Source organism: Manacus vitellinus, unplaced genomic scaffold (genome assembly GCF_001715985.3).
Source record: "Manacus vitellinus isolate BGI_N305 unplaced genomic scaffold, ASM171598v3 scaffold_107_pilon, whole genome shotgun sequence".
Classification (NCBI taxonomy): Eukaryota; Metazoa; Chordata; class Aves; order Passeriformes; family Pipridae; genus Manacus; species Manacus vitellinus.
The window spans coordinates 334,656-355,214 of NW_021938834.1; the positions used below are offsets into that span (position 1 = coordinate 334,656).

Consider the following 20,559-nt stretch of genomic DNA (forward strand, 5'->3'; position numbering starts at 1 on the left):
AGTCAGGCTCTGTAAGGAGACCTTATTTCAGTGTCCAAAGGGGGCCTACAAGGCTGGGGAGGGACTTTTTACAAGGCTATGCAATGACAGGACAAGGAGGAATGGCTTTAAGTTGAAGGAAAGTGGATTTAGATTAGAAATTAGGAACAAATTCTTGTCTGTGAGGGTGGGGAGGCCCTGGCCCAGAGAAGCTGTGGCAGCTTTGTTGACTATTAATTAGCTCCTCATTTTGTGCAAACTCCCCGGTCCTGGGGCTGCCAAGCTGTCAGGCTGTCACAGGTTGTCACAGGCTGTCAGAGGCCAGGAGACACCTTTTGATGGCTTCTGTTGGTCACTTCTGTGGGAGAACTACAGTATTCACCCCAGGCAGGAGTGGGAAGCAACTAGCTGGGATGAACTTCTATTCTCAGACCAGATCTAAGGGGAAGGAGCAAACCATAGATCTTTGGGAAGCAGGTCTCACTTTTGAGCCACTGAGTCTCTGCTAGGAGAGGATGATCAAGGACACTATAAAATTTCATCCCCTGTGGGAGGTGAAAAATGGGATGGAAGGAGAGCAGGGAGTCCTTTCCTAGGCATTTTCTTTAGGGATGTGGCAGAATTGCCAAAGAGCTGCATGAGCAGGAGGTCGTGCTTGGGCAGCCCATGTTCGTGAAGGAGCTCCAGGGGTGCTCCCTACCCTGGAGAGAGGAACTACCCCATCCCTTGAAGTATCCAAGGCCAGGTTGGACGGGGATTAAACACACCTGGTCTAGTGGAAGGTGTCCCTGCCCATGGCAGGGCGTGGTACGAGATGAGCCTTATGTCCTTTCCAACCCAAACCATTCTGGGTTTCGGTGAAAGAGCAAGACTTTGGATTCTCCATTTCCTTTTCATTGAAAGCTGATGCCTTATCCCCCCTCTGGAGCCTTGGCTCACTTGGTAGCCATGCTCCCAGGACATCAGCAAAGCTTTGTAGCACCTTGGGATGGTTTCTGGAGCACAGAAATTCTGTGTGTCAGCTTTTCATCAGCACAAATTAGTGTTAGCAGATGGCACACGCGGATCTGATTCCAATTCTCAGGAAGCACGGGATGGCTTTAATGAGAAATGAATGATTCTTTATCCAGGATGTTTCACTGATAAACAAAATAATAACAAGTCCTATGTGCCTTGGCAATCCAGGATTTCTCTGCCTTGTCTGGCAGTGCCAGCTGCAGATTTCATCGATGTCCTTGTGTCAGGCAGGGTTGTCATCACTACCAGAGCCCGCCTTTGGGGACAAAGCTGAAAATCACACTGAGGATTTGTTTTGAAAGCAGACATTTCGCCTTCCACCCTGCCCACCTCTCTCTGCTCCCTTTTGGTCACTGAGGGAAAGCAGAGGACAAAATGGATCAGTGAAGATGAGTTGTTGGTAATTTGGAGACAGCATGTCTTAGAATCATGGAATCATGGAATATCCTGACCCAGCAGGATCATCAAGTCCAACTTCTCCATCTCTTTTTGTCTTTTCTTATTATAACTACACTTAAAAGGAGACCTTTTGTAGACCTGCAATGCCAAGAGCTGACCCTGCCAGAGCCATTCTCAATAGATCATTAAAATATCTTTATCAGCTTACCCACCTTTCCTCTGTAACCTCACCATGCTTTATTTTTCCACTCAAAAGCCCCTGGAAAGCTACAAACCAGAGCCCTGGGCACAAAGAACAGATAATAAACACTCTTGGAAAAGTTAGGGGAGTATGTTTGCTAAAAGTGACCCCCTCTCATGGAGAGGTTTTGGCTAAAAACCAGAGGCAGTGATGGGAGAAGCAGTTGCTACCTTTGCATAGTGGAGCTGCAGAGATGGGGCTGTGCAGGACTCTTGAGGGACATGGGTGGGGATAAATATTAATCAAATTTCCCTTGTTTCTGCTTTGTTCCATTAATCTGGTAGCTGTGACTGTGGGGGTTCTGTATCTCCTCTTTCTCCTGGCTGGAAGAAAGATGATGGGAAAAGAGAAAATTACTTGGGAGCTATGGGGTTTGGGGAAATTGGGAGAGTAATTGTGATTTGATAATGGGAGTGTGGGGTCAGCACTGGCTGGAAAAAACCTTAAAAACCTGTTTTGTGAAGAATCTCAATATTTGGCGGTTTTTTTCAGTGGCTGAAGCAATAAACAGGTAACTTCTGTAACTTCACATCCCCTTGTATTTCTTCTTAACACAAATAATCAGGAGCCAGTGACCTCATTTTTTCAGAAACCCTCTTAACTTGCAGAAAGTTGAGGGAAAAGTTTAAATATTGGATGGAGAGTGGAAATAAAAAAAGGATTTCATAACGTTATTTGGAGGCTGCATTTCACTCATCAGCAAGACCACGAAAGGAGAAATGACACTGCCCAAAATCTGGATGGTTTTAATCTTTTGGTTTTGAAGTGACAGCAGAAATCCTTCTAAAACAGTTTTTAAAACAGGAACTTTCATGAGAAGCTGAGGAAAAACGGCTCCCCCTCCCCAGAAAGAAATATTTTGTGCTCCTGGGAAGCCCCATCACAACATCCCTTTATGTCCCCTGTGACATGTCCCATGTCCTGCAGGGGATGGACACAGCGGGCTGGGACAGTGCTGTGAGGGAGAGAGGAGACCCTGGGGATGGAGGGGCTCAGCCCTGCTCTCCTGCCCTCTCTCCATCCCCAGAGAATCCCCACATGGCCCTTGGGATGCTTCTGAAGGTGGCTGAGTGAGGTGGGTCAGTGCCAGGACACAGGGATTTGAAGATTCCAAGGGCACCACCAGCTCTGTAGGGTCATGTTGTGGGAGTGGAGGGAGGTAATGTGGCTTTTTGGGACCTTATGAGGCTGGTGGGATTTGGGGGTCAGGGTGGAGAGTGGCGATGTTTCTTTGGAGGTTTAAAATGATGGTGAATCCTTGTTTTTCTGCTCTTCATGTTTGATCGCTCATTGTGATTATAAACCCAAGCTGACCACCCCACTTCCCAAAGAAAGCCTTTGCTAAGCTCCAGGCACGGATTTAGATTGGATTAAAATGTTTTTTGCAGTAGTTAAATGTGATAAAATGGGGGGAGAACAAATTATTTTTAAAATAAGCTCTTACTCCCCCAGATCTTGTGTGATCCTCACCGTGACACAATAATTTTCCAGTGCCACTTTTCAGTTATATATAGAAATGCATTTTCTGTTCCTTCCCTCTCCTTTCTGTGAAACAATTGTGCAACTTTCTTTTTTTCTTAATATAATACTGCATTAAAATTAGCTCCAAGCCTAAAGAGAGGCCTGTGTGTAGGATGGCAGCTGCCTTCCTTCCTTCCTTCCCAGTGCTTCCCCTGGATCTTCCACTGGGATTTTGCCCCTTGGGGCAGTCGCTGGTGTGGGGCTGTGCTCTCCTTGCTTGCCTGATGTCCCTGTGCTCTCCCAGCAGTGAGTATGCAGAGTTCAGAGGGTGGATCAGACTCAGCAGCTTCCATGGCGCTTCACCCTTCGGCCTCAGCCCAGGCTCCGGTGGTGCAACCAGTGCCGGCTTCTCAGCAGGTAAGGTATCCTCAGCTGGGAATGCTGTTTCCATGGAGAAGGGCCCTGTTTTGCTGGCTGATGTATTTTAATCCAGGGATTTTTATGGTGGAGAGAGGATTTTTAATCAGCTCATTGAGCAAACCTGTTGCTGGAGTTTGTGTTGATAAAGGCCGTCGATACCTCATGTGTTTTAGCCCTACCAATCAATCTGCAAGCTTTGAAATGTGAGGGTTAGGTTTTAATTTAGCTGCCCAAGGAAGTTACCTTCATGCCAGCTCAGTGTTTGCTTCAGATTAATATCCTGTTGCTGTTGTTTGGTGTGTCAATAAAAGCAGGAGAAGATGGAACAGCCCTTAAAGGCATCGCTGCAAGTGAAGCGCTGAGGTCAGGGAGAAGGGGTGAGGGGAGAGCTAATGCAGGGAGAGGGGGGAGGAGCCACATCCTGCATCCAAAGAGATGTTTGCATCCACAGAGGAGTGGCCAGAGGTCAGGGAGGAGATTCTCCCCTTCCTCTCTGCCATCATGAGACCCCACCTGTATTGCTGTGTCCAGCTCTGGGGCCCCCTAGCAGAAGAAGGATGTGGGAGTGGGTCCAGAGAGGCCATGGAGATGGTCCACGGTCTGGAGCACCTCTGCCATGGAGCCAGGCTGGGAGAGCTGGGGTGTTCACCTGGGGAAGGCTTCAGGGAGACCTTAGAGCCCCTTCCAGGGCCTAAAGGGGCTCCAGGAGAGCTGGAGAGGGACTTGGGACAAGGGATGGAGGGACAAGACAAGGGGGAATGGCTTCCCACTGCCAGAGGGCCGGGATAGATGGGAGATTGGAAAGAAATTCTTCCCTGTGAGGGTGGTGAGGCCGTGGCACAGGTTGCCCAGAGCAGCTGCGGCTGCCCCATCTCTGGAAGTGTCCAAGGCCAGGTTGGACGGAGCTTGGAGCAACCTGGGATAGTGGAAGGTTTTCCTGCTCTTGGCAGAGGGTGGAATGGGATGATCTTTGAGGTCCCTTCCAACCCAAACCATTCTATGATTCCATGATTCCATGGTCTCTTCCTTTGGTTGGCAGATCCTGACATTTTAAATGGAGGAGGAAGGGTTAATTATTCATATACATGAATATGGTGCACTTGGGAGGTCCAATAGGAGACAAGTGGTGGCTTCAACAGATGGATATAAACAACCCAGTGCAAAACAGGAAGGGTTAAGTCAGACTGGTTCCTTTTTATGCCTTTTGGGGAACTATCAAAAGAAGCTTCTGACTCAGGAAGCTGGAGGGATGAGAGGATGGGTGGGTGTAATTTTGCTATGTCCTTCTCCAACTCCCAAGTGAGCAGAAGCGGTTGCCATTGGATGCTCATGAAAAGGAACAATCAAAAGTTGTGAATTAGTAGGAACATTCAATTCACTGGGAGCCCTGGACATTCACATCGAGTGATTCGGGGCCTTGCTGTCATCTCCCAGCCTTCCCAACTTCCATTTCTCCTGGGGAACATTCCTTGTTTGTGCTGCAATGATGTGGATATCACTGATCAACAGTGTCAGGTGTCCCAGGGATCATTAGTGGGAATTTGACTGTGACAACATGGTCAGAAAACCCATTGGCTTTGGATTGTGAAATTATGAAATGTCACCAGGACATGGCACATTGAGTGAAACTCCGTGTATTAAGGAACACCCAGAGGATTGGGGAAGGCTGGTGAAGAGGAGGAGCATCCAGAGCCTTCCCTTCTCACCAGCAAGACAAGGAAACCACTGGGAATGAACTGCTGGCAGCATGAGTGGTGTGAGGCTGAAGCCTTTGGGGTGGTTGATCACTGGTCCACCTTCCAGTGTGAGCGGAGGCTGTTTGAGCAGGATGGTCTCATCTTACAGGTTGGGATGATTCGTTATTTTGGTGGGAAGGAAGTAGGAGCAACCAGACAGGCAGTGAGGAAGGACACAAGGAGTGAGCTGGGCAGCTGTGCCACAGATGTGTCCTTTGATACAAGCAATGCCAGAGAATGGGTAAAAAGTAGGAGAAAGGAATGGATCTTGCTGGGACTTTGGTGTAAGTGGCACTGCCAAGGCCTGACTTCAAAAAGAGCTTATGATGTCCTGATCCTGCACTGCTTAGAGCCTCTTTTGGAGAGAAAATGGACAGAGTGGTGGCTGACAACAGTGTCCTTACTGCAAGCTTGTACTGCAGGATCTCCAGTGTATCCAGACTTGCTGGGGAGTGGAAATCAGGGAAATTATCATATTCTTGTAATTCTGCTAGAATAGCATTTCTGGTTGTTACAAAGGCATGTTTGAGGGTGTCAGAGAGCTAAAAATCATGAAGATATACGTATAAGGCAGCCAGTAATTGTCAAGGTGGCTTCTAGGAATCATGTGGGATTGTTTTGCAGCTCTTTGTTCTCCTGGGTATTTCTAAAACCTCAAGCCACAGAGGACGTATCTCCTTGGAGAAGCTTTAAAAGGCCATACAGACACTTGGCTCTGTTCCCACGGGCCTCACTGAATCATTTCTTTCCATCTTACCACATCCCCCTGTTTGTTTTGTTGAGCACCCTGAGATATGTGACAACCTCAAACTGAGTGTGCAGGGTGACACACTGAGCAGGGGGATGATGGAGGTGACAGAGCAGAGGCAGAGGACAGTGACCATCACAAGGCAGAACAAAGCTCTCTCTGAAGGGAGATGCAGAATCACCTGAGATTTTGGAAGAAACCAAAAGGGCTGTGGCACGTTGGAGAGGTTGCAGGTTTAGCAGCTATAAGAGAAGAAACTTTGCAGCCTGAGGAGGAGAATGTGGATGTGTGAGAAGTGGTTCTTGCTTAGCTGCTACTGAACCTCATTTGAGCTCCTCTCATCACCCAGCTGTTGGCTGTTATATCCTTTTGTGGAGATTTAAAGATGAATCATGTCAGAAATTGTGGATCTGGCCTTGCCCAAGTTCAGGCTGGTGTTACCCTGGGAGGGTGGAGACCACAGGGACAGTAAGAGGTGCCACTGCAGCTGGTGTAGCAGTTGTCCATGAAACTTTGGAAGAGAACACCTGACTCACCTGTGTTATGAACTGAAAGTAAGTGTCTGTTCCTGTTTTTCCAGAGAGTTTTGGTCCAAGCAACGGGCTCTGCTCCCAAAGGAGCACAGATGCAGCAAATATCTGTTCCCAGAGTCCAGCAGGTTCCACAACAGGTAATAAATAAATATATCTAGGGTGGGACACCACACAGGGACCCCACATCCCACATGATGTTTGAAACTGTACCACTGCTAGAAAAATCTTAATTAAAGAGTGTTGTGGGCAATCAAAAAACTGGGATCACTCTCCTCCTTTCTTAGACTGATGGATTCATACATTTGGAAATTTGATGGATTCATACATTTGAGGATTTGATGGATGCTTTCAACTGCCATTTTAGAGCATTTATTAAATTTAAATTAAAAGCAATCCTACTTGGTGAAGATATTTTAGAGGCGAAGTGTTCAGGATTTTTTTAATTACACAAATAAATTTGCTGACTACACATGGCTCCAGAGAAAGGTTCAGTGCCAGAGAGCCATGCAATTGTTTTTATTTATCTGAACTTTGCCTTTTGCAACCCTTGTTTTCTAAGAAACTAGGGATATGTAGTGCTGCTCTGTGGGGACACTGAGTCTGATTCCTGATTTTTTCTTTTAGCGATTTTTTATTTGGTTGCTGAGTTTCAGGGGGGAGAAAAACTTGACAGAGGGAAACTACATCCCTCCCAGAGCAAAAAAGAGGGGGCTGGGGTGCAGTTGCACACTGCCAGTCCCCTCTGAAGGAAAGGCTGCACCATGATCTCACCCCTATTAGTCAGCACAGAACCAGCCCCAGATGTGTGTGCAGGGGAAACTCAGCTCCGTTGTTTCCACTGCTCATGGAGCAACAACTTATTTATCTATTTTTATTTAGCCTTTGAAAATAAAAATGTCCTTTGGGATTCCTTTGGAGGGGGAGGTTGGTTGGTTTATTTTTTTCTTTTAAAAAGAAACCCTAAATGTCAACGTAAGGTTGACAGTAGTATAAGGAAATCTGCAGTTTCTCCTGCTCTTCCTAAGCAATCCATAACTTTTTGATGCCTGTTTCAGGTGCAGTCTGTGCAGCACGTTTATCCAGCCCAGGTCCAGTATGTGGAAGGAGGAGAAGCTGTTTATACCAATGGAACCATGTAAGAGTCTCTCCTTGGCTGTAGCAGAGCCGTGTCCCCTCCCAGCTCCCAGCCTTTCCATCCTCCCAAGCTCTTTCCACCCTGGCATTGCCCAAGGATAAAAGGATGGAGAGGAGGAACAATTGTTTCACATGTTATGTTGTGTTTGAGGGTGGTTTCAGCCAGACTCCAGCCTTGGAAGAGCTGTTATCCTCATGGAGGGACTGTTCTCCAGGGAAACCTGATCTGGTGTTCCACTCTGCCCAGGTTTTCTTTGCTTCTGGCTCTGCTTTAGGAGCCAGGGCGTAGCTGAGAGAGGAAGAAGGGGGTGTTAAAAGGTCTCATAGAATCATGAAATGACTGGGTTGGAAGGGACCTTAAGGTTCATTTCATTCGACCTCCTGCCATGGGCAGGGACACCTTCCACTATCCCAGGTTGCTCCAAGCCCCGTCCAGCCCGGCCTTGGACACTTGCAGAGATGGGGCAGCCACAGTTTCTCTGGACAACCTGTGCCAGGGCCTCCCCACCCCTCTAGTTTCCTCCTCCTCCTGTCTTCTGTGCCCCATTTTGGGCCTCCTACCCCCTGGGATGCTCTTGGCCTTCCTCACCCCAGTTCTCTACAAGAGCTGCCGAGCTCCACGCTCTGCCCTCACCATGGCTCCAGGGCTGATCAACATTGTCAGGACTGACTTTCATAGAATCGTGGAATAACCTATGTTGGAAGGGACCCCCAAGGACCATCCAGTCCAACTCCTGGCCCTGCACAGGGCACCCCAACACCCTGTCCCTCGGGGTGTTGTCCAAACGCTCCTGGAGCTCTGGCAGCCTTGGGGCCGTGCCCACTGCCCTGGGGAGCCTGGGCAGTGCCCCAGCACCCTGTGGGGGAAGAACCTTTCCCTGAGATCCATCTCAACCCCCCTGGCACAGCTCCAGCCGTTCCCTGGGTCCTGTCCCTGATCTGAGAGAGTGAAGATCAGAGCTGACCCTTGGGAGGAAGCTGCAGACCTTGAGGAGTCTCCCCCAGCCAAGTGCCCTCAGCCGCTTCTCAGCCCCTTCCCCTCCAGACCCTTTCACAGCACAAGATCCCATTTCACTGCAGGAAATCCCACTGACAAGAGTCGAAGCTTTTTCCCAGAGGTGCTCCAGCTTCCAGAAACTATTACCCATGGAATTCTGTCTCTCCATGCCCTGACCCTTGTGTTCCTTGACAGACGAGCCGCCTACTCCTACAACACCGAGGCTCAGATTTACGCCCCCAGCAGCGCCGCGTCCTATTTCGAAGCGCAGGGAGGTGGAGCTCAGGTGACTACAGCGGCATCCTCTCCTCCTGCCATTCCCTCTCACAACATGGTGGGCATCACCATGGACATTGGGGGAAGTCAGATCCTCTCCGGCTCGGGAGCCTATCTCATTCATGGGGGGCTGGAGAACTCTAGACATTCCCTGTCACACACCTCACGCTCCTCTCCAGCAACGGTATGTAGCCCTGCAGGTGTTGCAGCTCGGGGGCCAGGAATTGTTCCAAGGGAACTGAAATCCTTCAGAAAATAAAACTTCCTGTCATTATCAATGTCTATAACATGCCATAAGTGCAAGAGAGAGAATAGACACTGGCATACTATAATTTTCCAGTTGGAGTTTGGAATGTCCCTCTTGCTAAGCAGGAACTTGTCAAACTTCCCAATCACTGAAAATATGCAGCATAAGAGAAAATCCTCTGTGGTCTTGCTTTTTTTTTTTTTTCCCCACAAGCAAAATATTTTGGCTTCCCAATTCAGCACATTTGTCTCTATGTTTTCTACCAAATCTAACATCTGAACATGGGGCTTGGTTTACCCAAAATAATGAAATGTATTTTTAATTACGAAGAGACCTGGAAAGTCCTTCATTAACCCAGTGGATAATTAGCACATAAATTTTGTCAAGCTGATCATGCCAAGTGCACAGTGATCAAAAAGTCTTTGTATATATATCTTCTACACCATTGTGTATTCTCTCCCTGCCATATGTTACAGAAAATGTACTTTAGGGGTAATACTGATCAAACAGAAGTGTTTTAAAGCTCTCCTTTTTTAAAAATCCTGTCTCTCCAGCTGTCAGTGAAGTGCCAGAGTGCTGGAAGCACAGCTGTATAGCTGTGTAGGACTGGGGGGTTGTAGATATTCACCCAAAACAGCCTTTCTGCAGTTAGAGGCTCCCAGGGCTTTGATTTGGGAATCTCCCAGAGCAGCTGCCAGGAGTGATGGAAGCTCATTTTGTGGGACATTCCTCATCTTCCTCTCCAGACTTATGTTTGTATGTTTGCATATAAATATAAATATAAACGTAGGTGTAATGCAGTGTGTGGGCCAGAACATAAAATGTGTGAGCAGCATCACCCAGGGAAAAAAAACCCAGGAACTGTTTGCTACTGAGGGCTCTGGAAAATCTGGCATATTAAGTTGTACTTTCATTTCCCACAGAATTTTAGGATATAAACTCCATGTTTTTTGAATCATTGTGCCTTGAAAGGTTCTCTTGATCCTGGAGTAAATGTACTCTGCCTTAGGTAGAAATAGGGAAAAAGTCCTAGGGAAAATTATGGATGCTGGGTTAGCTGGGGTTCAGTTCTTGGATGAGAATTGTGTGAGGGTGTGTATTTTAACTGTTCATAGTTAAAAATTAGCATTGAACCATTTGATTTTTGCTCAAGCGTGTTATTTGGAAGGAAGTGGCTGCTGATCTTGTCACCTGTGTGGGACTGCGTCTTGCAAAGCTGCACAACATCGCTCTTGGGTTTTGGGGTTCTTGTTGTTTGGGGTTTTTTTTCTTTTCCATGGTGATGGGCACAGTGTAAAAAGCCCAAGTAGAAAATGTATCAATAGATATGTCCCATGCACAGATTTTTTGTGCAGTCACATGAGGTAAGGCTGTTCAGTAAAAAACATGAAATATTAGGAAGTGACTTTTATGGAAAGTCACTTTATCTGAGATAAATTCCCTCTGTTTCATGTAGGGATGAACTTTCTGAAGGTGTTTTAACACCAAATGTCTGTGGAGGGGCTGAAGAAGGTGGAATAGTGCCTGGCAGACAGTCCAGGGATACGTCTGTGTGTGGCTTTCCGTTCTTCCAGCACAGTCTAGGGTTGGAGCGGGATAGAGCAGAACCATGATAACTGCTTGGAATTCCAAATAATCATGGAATCATTGGGTTTGGGTTAGAAGGGACCTTAAAGATCATCCAGTTCCACTCCCTGCCATGAGCAGGGACACCTTCCACTAGCCCAGGTTGCTCCAAGCTTCGTCCAACCTGACCTTGGACACTCCCAGGGATGGGGCAGCTTCTCCAGACACCCCTAATAAATGTGGGTGGCTTAAGGAGAGCAGGGACTGAATGAAATCAATGGGCAGGAATTTTTCATTGCAACATCCTGCCTAAACAGGGAATGGGAAAGGCTGGTGTTAAAGAGACCTGGCAAAATGTGGTGGGGCAGGATTAGAAGCGTTGTGGAGAGAAAGGAAAGTAGAGCTCCTGCAGATGGTCTTTGCGTGTGGCCTTGGGGTGCAGTGCAGAGGGGATGGATGTCACAGTGGTCAGTGGAGGGAGGGCTGGGCAACATGGGAGGCAGCAGCCAGGAATGAGGAAGGAGAGGGATTAGAGTTGGGTGGAGAATGGGATGTTGAGGGCTTGGGGCAGAGCTGGCACCAAGACCTCAAAAGCAAGGTCTTTCTGGAGGAGACAAGATATTTCCAGAAGAGACCAGGAACAAGGAAGTGCTTCAGAATTATCAATGGCCTAAGAGCTACCTCAGGAGGTTGAGGGATGTTTGGTAAAGATTGTATGTACACTAAAAAAAAAAAACTTCAAACATTTAAAGAAAGCTGTCTTCCATATCTGCTGGAATAATGATGTTCTGCTCCATCTGAACAGCACATGGAACAGCCCTGTTCAGTGTCTGTGCCAACACAGCACTATTAATCTTCATCTAAATTAGTCTGTAGCAAGAGAGGAAATCCTTGAGATGTCCCATAAGTGGGTCCTCAGAGCTACTCACATTCCTGCAAGGCTGTTTAAGAGCATTTAGAGTTTTCCCTGTAATACTTTTTTCTGCAAATGCAAAGTGTCCATTTGTATGGGACACTCACCAAAAAGGAGCAGGCAGTGTTTTTGTGCTTGTATAACAGGGCTTGCTCAACCAGCTCGAGGAGAGGAAGGAAACGGGGTCTCCCTCTAGCACTGACTCATTTCCTGAAGGCTGTGTCAGCAATCAGGCCTTGGTTCCTCCTGGCACACCAGTGTGTGAGAGTGTTCTCAACGAAAAAGCTGGGCTTAGACTGACCCTGTGTTGAATTGGCTGATAACATCTTGAGAAGTGCTACTGTGGAGGCACTTTGGTGTGGAAATCAAGGGACCTGTGCTTGGACAGTGTCATGTTCAGACCTGGATATGGCACAGAGCTTGACTTTGGTTCTTGGATGTTACTTGAGAAGTTGGATCTGATTTGTTCTGCTCTCCCACCTTTTTGGTAAAGCTTGGGTTTGTAATTGTCTGGTTTATCTCAACCTTTACTTCCCCATGCAATGAGTCAGTTCAGACCGTGAATGTGGGAAGGAGGCCCTGGACAGACCATCTGCATGTGCATGTACCCGCAGAGGAGATGTGTGTTAAATAAGGAGAGATGCTAGAGACAGTTCTTCTGGCTGATATGTGCTACCTTGTCCTGCCTGCGCTAACAGGTCATGGATAACAGGGGTTTGAGAACATCCACTGGAAAGAAACAGGAGGTTCTGCTTCTGGCAGTCCCTTAATGTGGGTTTCTTTGGAGGTTTTGAGGGGGTTAATTTATTTCCTCACTTGCCAAAAGCTTCAAGAGGAGCACTGGGGCTCTGGGATCAGCAGCTGCCTCTAAGGAGTTTGCCAGAGTTTGTCAAAGGAGTCCCAGGAGCAGAAAGGAGAAGACAAGACAAGAAGGGTCCAGGAGAGGGTTGGGGCACAAGGCAGCAGCCACAGCTGGGATAAAGGTAGAATGGGAGCCACGCAGAGGGAACAAGGAGGCTCTTGAGGGGCCAGAAGGCCTTACCTTGGCTCCTCTGAGTTCAGTAGCATCAAGATGTGCCATCCTGTCTTCTGGGGAAGAGCACATTTAATCAAAACCTGGCTTCTTCCTGCAGAGTCCCTTTGCAGTTCTCCTCAGTGTCAGAGAGCCCTTATCCATTCCAGCTCATGCCCTCTCTGTGTCAGCCCTCTTTGCACCCATTTTATTGAGTCTTTTTTTTAGTTTTTGATAAAATATTAAGAGGTTAATAACCAAACTAATTCCTGTCGGTTCTTCTTAAGAGGCAAAACTCTTCAGCAAGTCTTTGTCCTAGTGCAGTGGATCTGTGTGGTGATAGTTTGGTCTCAGCAGGAAGGGGAAAGGAGAAGGAAAATTGCTTTTTTTAGAAATGGACAATGCTTTTAGTGGAAGATAAACTCCCCTGGTCTTGCTCTGTCACCCCCGTGGTGGTTCTTGCTGTGTGTCCATTTGCATGTCCCAGTAACGCCTCTGCAGCTTCATCCACATGGACTATGCTCATCTGTTTGCCTCTTTTTCACAAGCTTGTTGATATAAAGCATTAATCATTCAAATATTAATAAAGACATAATAATCCTGGCTGTTGCTAACTATCTGATTTCCTTTCTTTTTCTTTTTTTTTCCTTTTTTTTTTTTTTTTTGTTTTCCCGTGCACATTTTCTTTAGCTTGAAATGGCGATTGAAAACCTACAAAAAAGTGAAGGGATTACATCACACAAAAGCAGTTTGCTCAACAGCCATGTAAGTTATGATCAGAATTTACAACCTTTTCCCTGCTTTGGTGGGAGAATTATTTGTAGCCCTTTGGTGTATTCAACAGCACAAGTCCCTCAAAGCAGCCTGTGATTGAGCTGTACTGCCCAAAACAGCCCATTCCCAAGGAAAGAGGGTCTGCAAAAAGTGCCCTGGTGATAATGTTTGTTGCCGAGATGCTCTGGAGTCTGTTAACTGCCTCTGACTTTATTTATTTCATCTGCCTTGCAATGGAAATTGCTCGCAATTAGATAAACATGTTTGAGAAAGTTCATTCAGTGAAACTGAAAAATGGCTGGAAAATCACTTGTAAATCTGCAGTGATGACTCGATGTGAATGGTGACAGATATCAAATATCCCTCAGACAGCACAAACCAAAAGCCTGCTCCTGTGAATGCCTTTATTCCCTCTCTCTGTGCCTCAGGAAGCCCATTCCTGTTACAATGCTGTGCTAGATCCGTGTGCTTGCCCTCCCTCTCTGCACTGTGCCAACAATTTCCCTGCTTTGTGTGGAATTCGCACTGTTCTCCTGGACCTTTGTATCCTGGTTTGTGGCTCCCATGCAGTAAAACTGAGCAGTGAGCACATACCTGGGTGAGATTTGAAGGGTTTAGTTCAAGTCACATTGAAGTCGTTGGACTTGCCTGGACTTTGCTGTGTTTGGATTAAGCTCAAGCATGTCCTGCACTGATAAATCACAGTGCACAGAGTGGTGCTTCTTTATTCTAACAGATTTCCTTTGGCTTTGCATTTGGGGTCAGATTTGTTGTCATTCTTAGGTCCTGAAAAAAAACCCAACTTTGGCTTCTTCATTGCGGAGAAATAGCCTGAGAAAACAAAAGGAATATTTAACCAGTCTGATTCTCCTAAGATGATGTCAAACTCCAGGCCAGGGCTCCTGGGTGAGCTCAATCCTTATTTCAGCTGGTGGACACTGAAGGTTTCTGGTGGTCGTTGGGGAAAAACAAACCTGCAGGGTCAGGCTGGTAGTTCCCGTTCTGAGCATCCCTGTGCATCCCTCCCATCCCACGCTCGCCTGCCCATGCCAAGAGTGCTGTGCAGGTTCATCCAAGGATCTTGTTGTTCTGCAGGATTTTTCTTGTTTCTCCCAGCACAGAGCAGGATGGGTGGGTCGTGATGTGGTGTTGAAGGAGGTTTGAAAAAAATCCAGGAAAAGGGCAGAGGAAAGAAAGCAAAGATCTCACCTGACCACAGACTGCACAGGATGGAGCTGGAGCCCGATCCAGCCTCTGATCAGACCTTCCCCACCCTTGTCTTGCAGGGTAGAAGTACAGAACTCAATGTCCCTCTTCTGAGGGCACAATTCATGCGTTGGCATGAGGTTTAAGTGCTCTTAGAAGCTTTAAAGCAAACAAACTGCTTCCTGAGCATGTGTGGACATATCCACTCTCCTCTTGTCCCCACTGAAGGTGCTGCTCCAGGACAGACACCCTGGGCTGGGGTGGGGCATTCCCTCTGTCAGGGCACTTGCTGTCTTATGGACCCCCAGTGTCCTCGCTCTGCCTTTCCAGAGCATGGAGTGATGTTTGCGGACACATGGGAACATAATAATATATTATAATAATACACAGTGTCTGTAGGAAATACAGCACATTGAAGAACCAGACCAGGCAGACTCTGGTTCTAGAGAATTTTGGTGCCATTCAGGGGAGGTTCTTCCCCCAGAGTGTGGTTGGGCACTGACTAGGCTCCCCAGGGCACTGGGCACAGCCCCAAGGCTGCCAGAGCTCCAGGAGGGTTTGGATGATCCTCTGGGGCACAGGGTGTGACTCTTGGGGATGGGCCTGTGCAGGGCTGAGGGTTGGACTGGATGATCCTTGTGGGTCCCTTCCAGCTTGGCATATTCTGTGATTCTGTGATTGCCCAGGGAGGTTCTGCAGCCTCTGACTGGGGAGGTTCTAAGAACTCATCTGAGGGACCTGAGCTCCCATGAAAGTGAGCCCTAATCTGAGTAGGAGGCTGGACTGGAATCACAGACTGGTTTGGGTTGGAAGGGACCTTAAAGCCCATCTCATTCCAACACCCTGCCATGGGCAGGGACACCTTTCACTAGACCAGGGTGCTCAGAGCTCCATCCAGCCTGGCCTTGGATGTTCCCAGGGATGGGGCAGCCACCACTTGGAGACTGGAGATCCCAGAGCTGTCTCCCAGTGCAGGGTGTGGGACATCCCAGTGAGCAGCAGCGCTGAACCTCTCGGTGCATCTTCCCCAGCACGTGCTGTGGTACAAGGGATGTTTCAGTTCCCACTTCTTCCTGGTAAAAAAAGAAAACAGAACACCAGACAGTGGATTCCCCATCCCAAATTCCACATGGCTGACACATGAGATTGTCAGGCTTGTGCAGGAGGACCAGAGTGAAGCAGCAGGTGACTGATTTGTCAAGGCTGAAAGCAAATTCCAGCTTGACCAAAGCAATAAGAAGTGGGGAGATGATGCTAATTGCACTTAATTGTGACTTAATTGCTTTGAGCCTTAAGGCTGCAGAGTTTTTCATTCTGTTCTGTCCCTCATTTTAAATTTGGCATTTTACACATGTGTACATTCTTGGGATAATGGTTTATTTCCTACCATCAGCAGATGTTTCATGCCAGAAATCTCTGTTGGTTGGTTTTTTCTTCTTAAAGAGAGGACAATTAAAGGTATCTCAGTCAAGAGGTAGTTTTTTACACAATGCCTTTTAACCAAAATCAAGGTGAAATGGAGCCACACTTGATAACTTAATTTGGCTTAAAAACTCTCTGAGAGATTATTTAAGAGCACTTGAAATCTCAAGCATGGAAGGTGAAGCTCATGCTGATACTCACAGACACGGGATGTTTCTGATGGAATCATGTCACTGTGTGACCGGAACTGAGTGACCCAGAGTCCCTAGGTCAGAGGATTATTTAATTGCCAGTTATGAACTTGCAGATGATGCAAAGAAATTGGAGAAAAATTGCTACAATTTTTATACGAGTGCCTAAAGCTGGAGTAGTTGAATGCTATAACCTGCCTGAGGCCCTGTGGCTCCTGGATATCTGTAGCACTTGCAGGATTAGGGGGACAATGTAGTTTTTCCTCGCTGCCTGTAGAATGAAATACCAAAAACCACAAAATAAACCCAAAAAACCCCCATTGGAATTCTTTCCTGGGGGTAAATGGCTCCATCCTAACTCTGAGCTGCACTGAACCTGGATTTAGAACCTGCTGCTCATAGTCTCAGCTAAAAACACCTGAAATATGAACCACAAATTGTTGTTCATTGGGGGTTTTTTGTATTTTCTAGAAATATCCATAAGAACCTCTCCAAACCTGGACCTTAAAAAAAAAGTGTGTTGATTTTCTCAGCCAACAACACGTATGGTTTCTTCCATCCTTAACAAGCCATCCTTGGATCAAACAAGGATGAGGTTTTTGCTCAAGATTTTAAAGAAAAACAAACAGAAGAAACAGAAGTTAAAGTAGAAATGAAAATTAAATGTTCCCCTGCGGTGCCTGTAACAAACACAGCAGCATATGGCTGCAGAGAGATTTTATTGGAACCTGATCGTGGCATAAACAGAAATAAAACTGGAGAATACCTTATTGTCACACAAAATTCAGAAAATAAACAGAATAAGGGATACAAATGGAGAGAATCTTTAGTATTCTCATTTTAAGTGCTTGAATTTGTTGTTACTATGCAGGAAAAGCAAAAATCATGTTTGGAAAATTATTTCTCTTCTGACAGATTTCTGTTTCAAGCTCTTTTGTGCCTTTCACAATAGATTTCTAGTTCAACAGTGGGAATTCATATTGTGAAACTCTGTAATGTTTAAAGGAATATAAAAAGACATTTGCAGGAAGAGAAAGCTGGAAGATGAAGGAAATCTTCTAGAAATATCGGGGATTAGAATAAAAATGCCCAGGGTTAATTTAAATCAGAGAGTTTTACTTATACATGAATTTTTCCATAGTAGTGCAACTTTTATATGTTTTTTCAGGCTTAAGGTTTAGGCAATAAATTGCTGGTACACATTAAGTATCTGCCATAGGATAAATAAAATAAATGGTTTAAAAATTTCAAAGAACCTTAATAAATCTTTTAAATACAGGGGATGGGCCAAAATTAGCACAGATTTGGGCTACTTAAAACTGAGTTCCTGCTGATCTTTTATGCCAAAACCACTGGGCTCCACTTTTGTTAGAGAAAGCTGAGAGGGTGGAGGTGGCTCAGGACTACAGGAAGACTTTTGGGGCTTCCAGGGATGTCTCTTCTGCAGATGAGAGCACAAAGGATCATTAGGGATCATTAGCAAAGACCATCTCTTAGAACTCTGGGGTTTGGAGGTCAGAATGATCTTTGTGGAAGATCAAAGAGTGTCTCAGGTGATGAGGAAAGGTGGGAGAGTGACAAGTAGCTCTGTAAAAAGCTGGACAGAGGTGAAAATGGCCAAAGGTTTTTCTTCTTCCAGCTGTGGCAGCCCCTGCTCTGCTCCAAAGGCCACCAGAACTGGTGGATCCAGTCACTGGAACTTGTGGTTGGTTTGAATCAAACCCAACTAATGAATCACAGAATTCCAGAATGGTTTGGGTTGGAAGGGACCTTAAAAATCACCTTGTTCCACCCCCTGCTGTGGGCAGAGACACCTTCCACCAGCCCAGGTTGCTCCAAGCTCTGTCCAACCTGGCCTTGGACACTTGCAGGGGTGGGGCAGCCACAGCTTCTTTGGACAACCTGTGCCAGGGCCTCCCCACCCTCACAGGGAAGGATTTCTTTCCAATCTCCTATCTAACCCTGCCCTCCGGCAGTGGGAAGCCATTTCCTCTTGTCCTGTTCCTCCAGGCTGTTGTCAAAAGTTCCTTTCCAGCTCTCCTGGAGCCCCTTCAGACACTGGAAGGAGCTTTGAGGTATCACTCGGCCTTCTCCAGGCTGAATGAAATAGTTTTTACTGCGCAGCTTTGGATTCAGCTCATTCTGTGCAGCAGCAGTTTAAATTTGGATCTGTGAATGAGCCCCACAGCACACTCAGTCAAGGTGCCGAAAAGCCTTTGTGTGAGAGCAAAGTGGGATATGAAACACAGAAACTGAAAATAACTCACTGGAGTGAGGTGTCAGAGATGTCATCACACAGCTCAGGTTGTATTTTCACAGAGTTATTGATAGAAAACTCCAGTCTCGTGGTGAATTGGGACCCTGAAGTTTCATCAAGAGAAAAATGGGAGAAAAGAGATGAAAACTGGAGTAGGAGTGGAGAGGACTTGAGCGTGGGCCAACGTGTAATCCACGTGCCTGGTCAAATCCTACTGATTTCTAGATTAAGTCTGTGCTTAATTCCAAGATCTACTGGAACTATTAGTTGTAAAGAGATGGTGTGGCTGATATTTTGGCATCCACAACCTGAGTGTGTTTTGCCACTGATCTGGTGGGAATGCAGCTGGTTCTGGGGGAGCTGTGCCTCCCACACAGGCAGGGATGAAGGTCTGGGCAGAGGGGGAAGCCTGGAAAATGTTAATCCCAAACATCCCTTGGGACAGTGAAAGGACTCTTACCAACACTGTAGATATTAGTCCATTTGTACATCTAGTTTCTTCCCAAATTCCCTTAATATAACACTTATTTCACTGATGCTGAAGTCATTTAATCAATTAAAGAAGATTGCGGGCTTTGTCTTTTTGCATTTTCATTCCTGTGCTGACACAGTGAGCAGGACCTGCCCTTTCAGACTGTCTAGGCATAAATAATTTATATTAAATGCAAATTTTAATCAACAGAAGTGTCAAAAGTTCAGATAGTAAATTCTGCAAACTAGATGGATCCCCTCAGATTTTTAAGGTTGCTTTGGCAACCGTTTATTTTATTTTTAAGGGAGCAGTTGCAGACATGCCAAGCTTCAAATTAATAAAGACTTTGCGGCAGATTTGATTACTCTAAAATTTATTCCTCTTAGGCAGTATCTTAAAATCTTTTTTCTTGGAAAACATGAGTTCTTACAGCTTTATTTTGGCTCTGCAGGAATTCAGCTGAACCCCAGGTGGACACTGAGTTGGCAGGAGGGGTGTATTTAATGCAAGAAGTGACAGCACTTTTGTTTGGGTTGTTACCTTTGGGATGGGGGTTTTGCAACCATAAAAAATTATCAATTATAACTTATAAATTATAAGTTATGTAAATTAATTTGTATCAAATTAATTTGTATAAATTAACAACTCAGCATTAAGTTCTCCTGAACTCCTAAAGTCTGATGGGCTTTCTGGATGTTTGAGAGTAGGCTCTGCTTGACGCAGCCCGTTTCAGCCCTCTTCAGACTTCCATATTATCTGTTTTTCCATACATAAAGCTCCAGTGGTTGTTGGATAACTATGAGACAGCAGAAGGTGTCAGCCTTCCCAGGAGCTCCCTGTACAACCATTACCTGAGGCACTGCCAGGAGCACAAACTGGATCCAGTGAACGCTGCTTCCTTCGGGAAACTCATCCGCTCTGTGTTCATGGGGCTGAGGACCCGGCGCCTGGGAACCAGGTTGGTAGGAATCTACATCGAAATAAGAAAAAAAGCCTTCCTGCAACTTCTCTCAGGTGTTCTAAGAACCTACTGAGCATCATTTAGCAGGCACAGGTCATTTTGAGATCTACAGATACAACCAGCCATGATCGTGTGGGATAATAACCTTTATTTGAACTGAGGCTTCTTCTCATCCCTTTAGTATCTCATTTTCTGAGAGAACAGCTGGAGCTGTGCCAGGGGGGTTGGGATGGATCTCAGGGAAAGGTTCTTCCCCCACAGGGTGCTGGGGCACTGCCCAGGCTCCCCAGGGCAGTGGGCACGGCCCCAAGGCTGCCAGAGCTCCAGGAGTGTTTGGACAACGCTCTGAGGGACAGGGTGGGATTGTTGGGGTGTCTGTGCAGGGCCAGGAGTTGATCTTGGTGGGTCCCTTCCAGCTCAGCATATTCTGTGATTCCGTATTGTCTGAAAAAGAGGAGGTAATTCACCCTCACAGTTGTTGCTGCCACCCAAATTCTGGTTCAGTGAAGCCGTTTCTCCCTTTGAGTCCAGTAAAGATCCTTCGTAACAGAATCTTTGATGCAGACAAGCTGTCGAAGTTGTAAATGGTTTATTTCT

General features: G+C 46.4%; 1 protein-coding gene across 3 annotated transcripts in view; it reads left to right on the forward strand.

Annotated features, from left to right (window-relative positions):
• Positions 1-3,403: 3,403 nt before the first annotated feature.
• RFX2 (regulatory factor X2) overlaps positions 3,404-20,559 on the forward strand; it is a 30,625-nt gene continuing 13,469 nt past the window's right edge. Inside the window, exons 1-6 of one of the 3 annotated variants that reach the window (XM_008934072.2) lie at positions 3,404-3,514; positions 6,582-6,671; positions 7,590-7,669; positions 8,861-9,125; positions 13,370-13,444; positions 19,778-19,959. In XM_008934072.2, the coding sequence (XP_008932320.1) occupies positions 3,410-3,514; positions 6,582-6,671; positions 7,590-7,669; positions 8,861-9,125; positions 13,370-13,444; positions 19,778-19,959 (797 nt within the window). In that variant the 5' untranslated portion in view covers positions 3,404-3,409. The remainder of the gene's footprint in view (positions 3,515-6,581; positions 6,672-7,589; positions 7,670-8,860; positions 9,126-13,369; positions 13,445-19,777; positions 19,960-20,559) is intronic. The other 2 variants (XM_018088685.1, XM_018088686.1) reach the window with 2 other exon arrangements.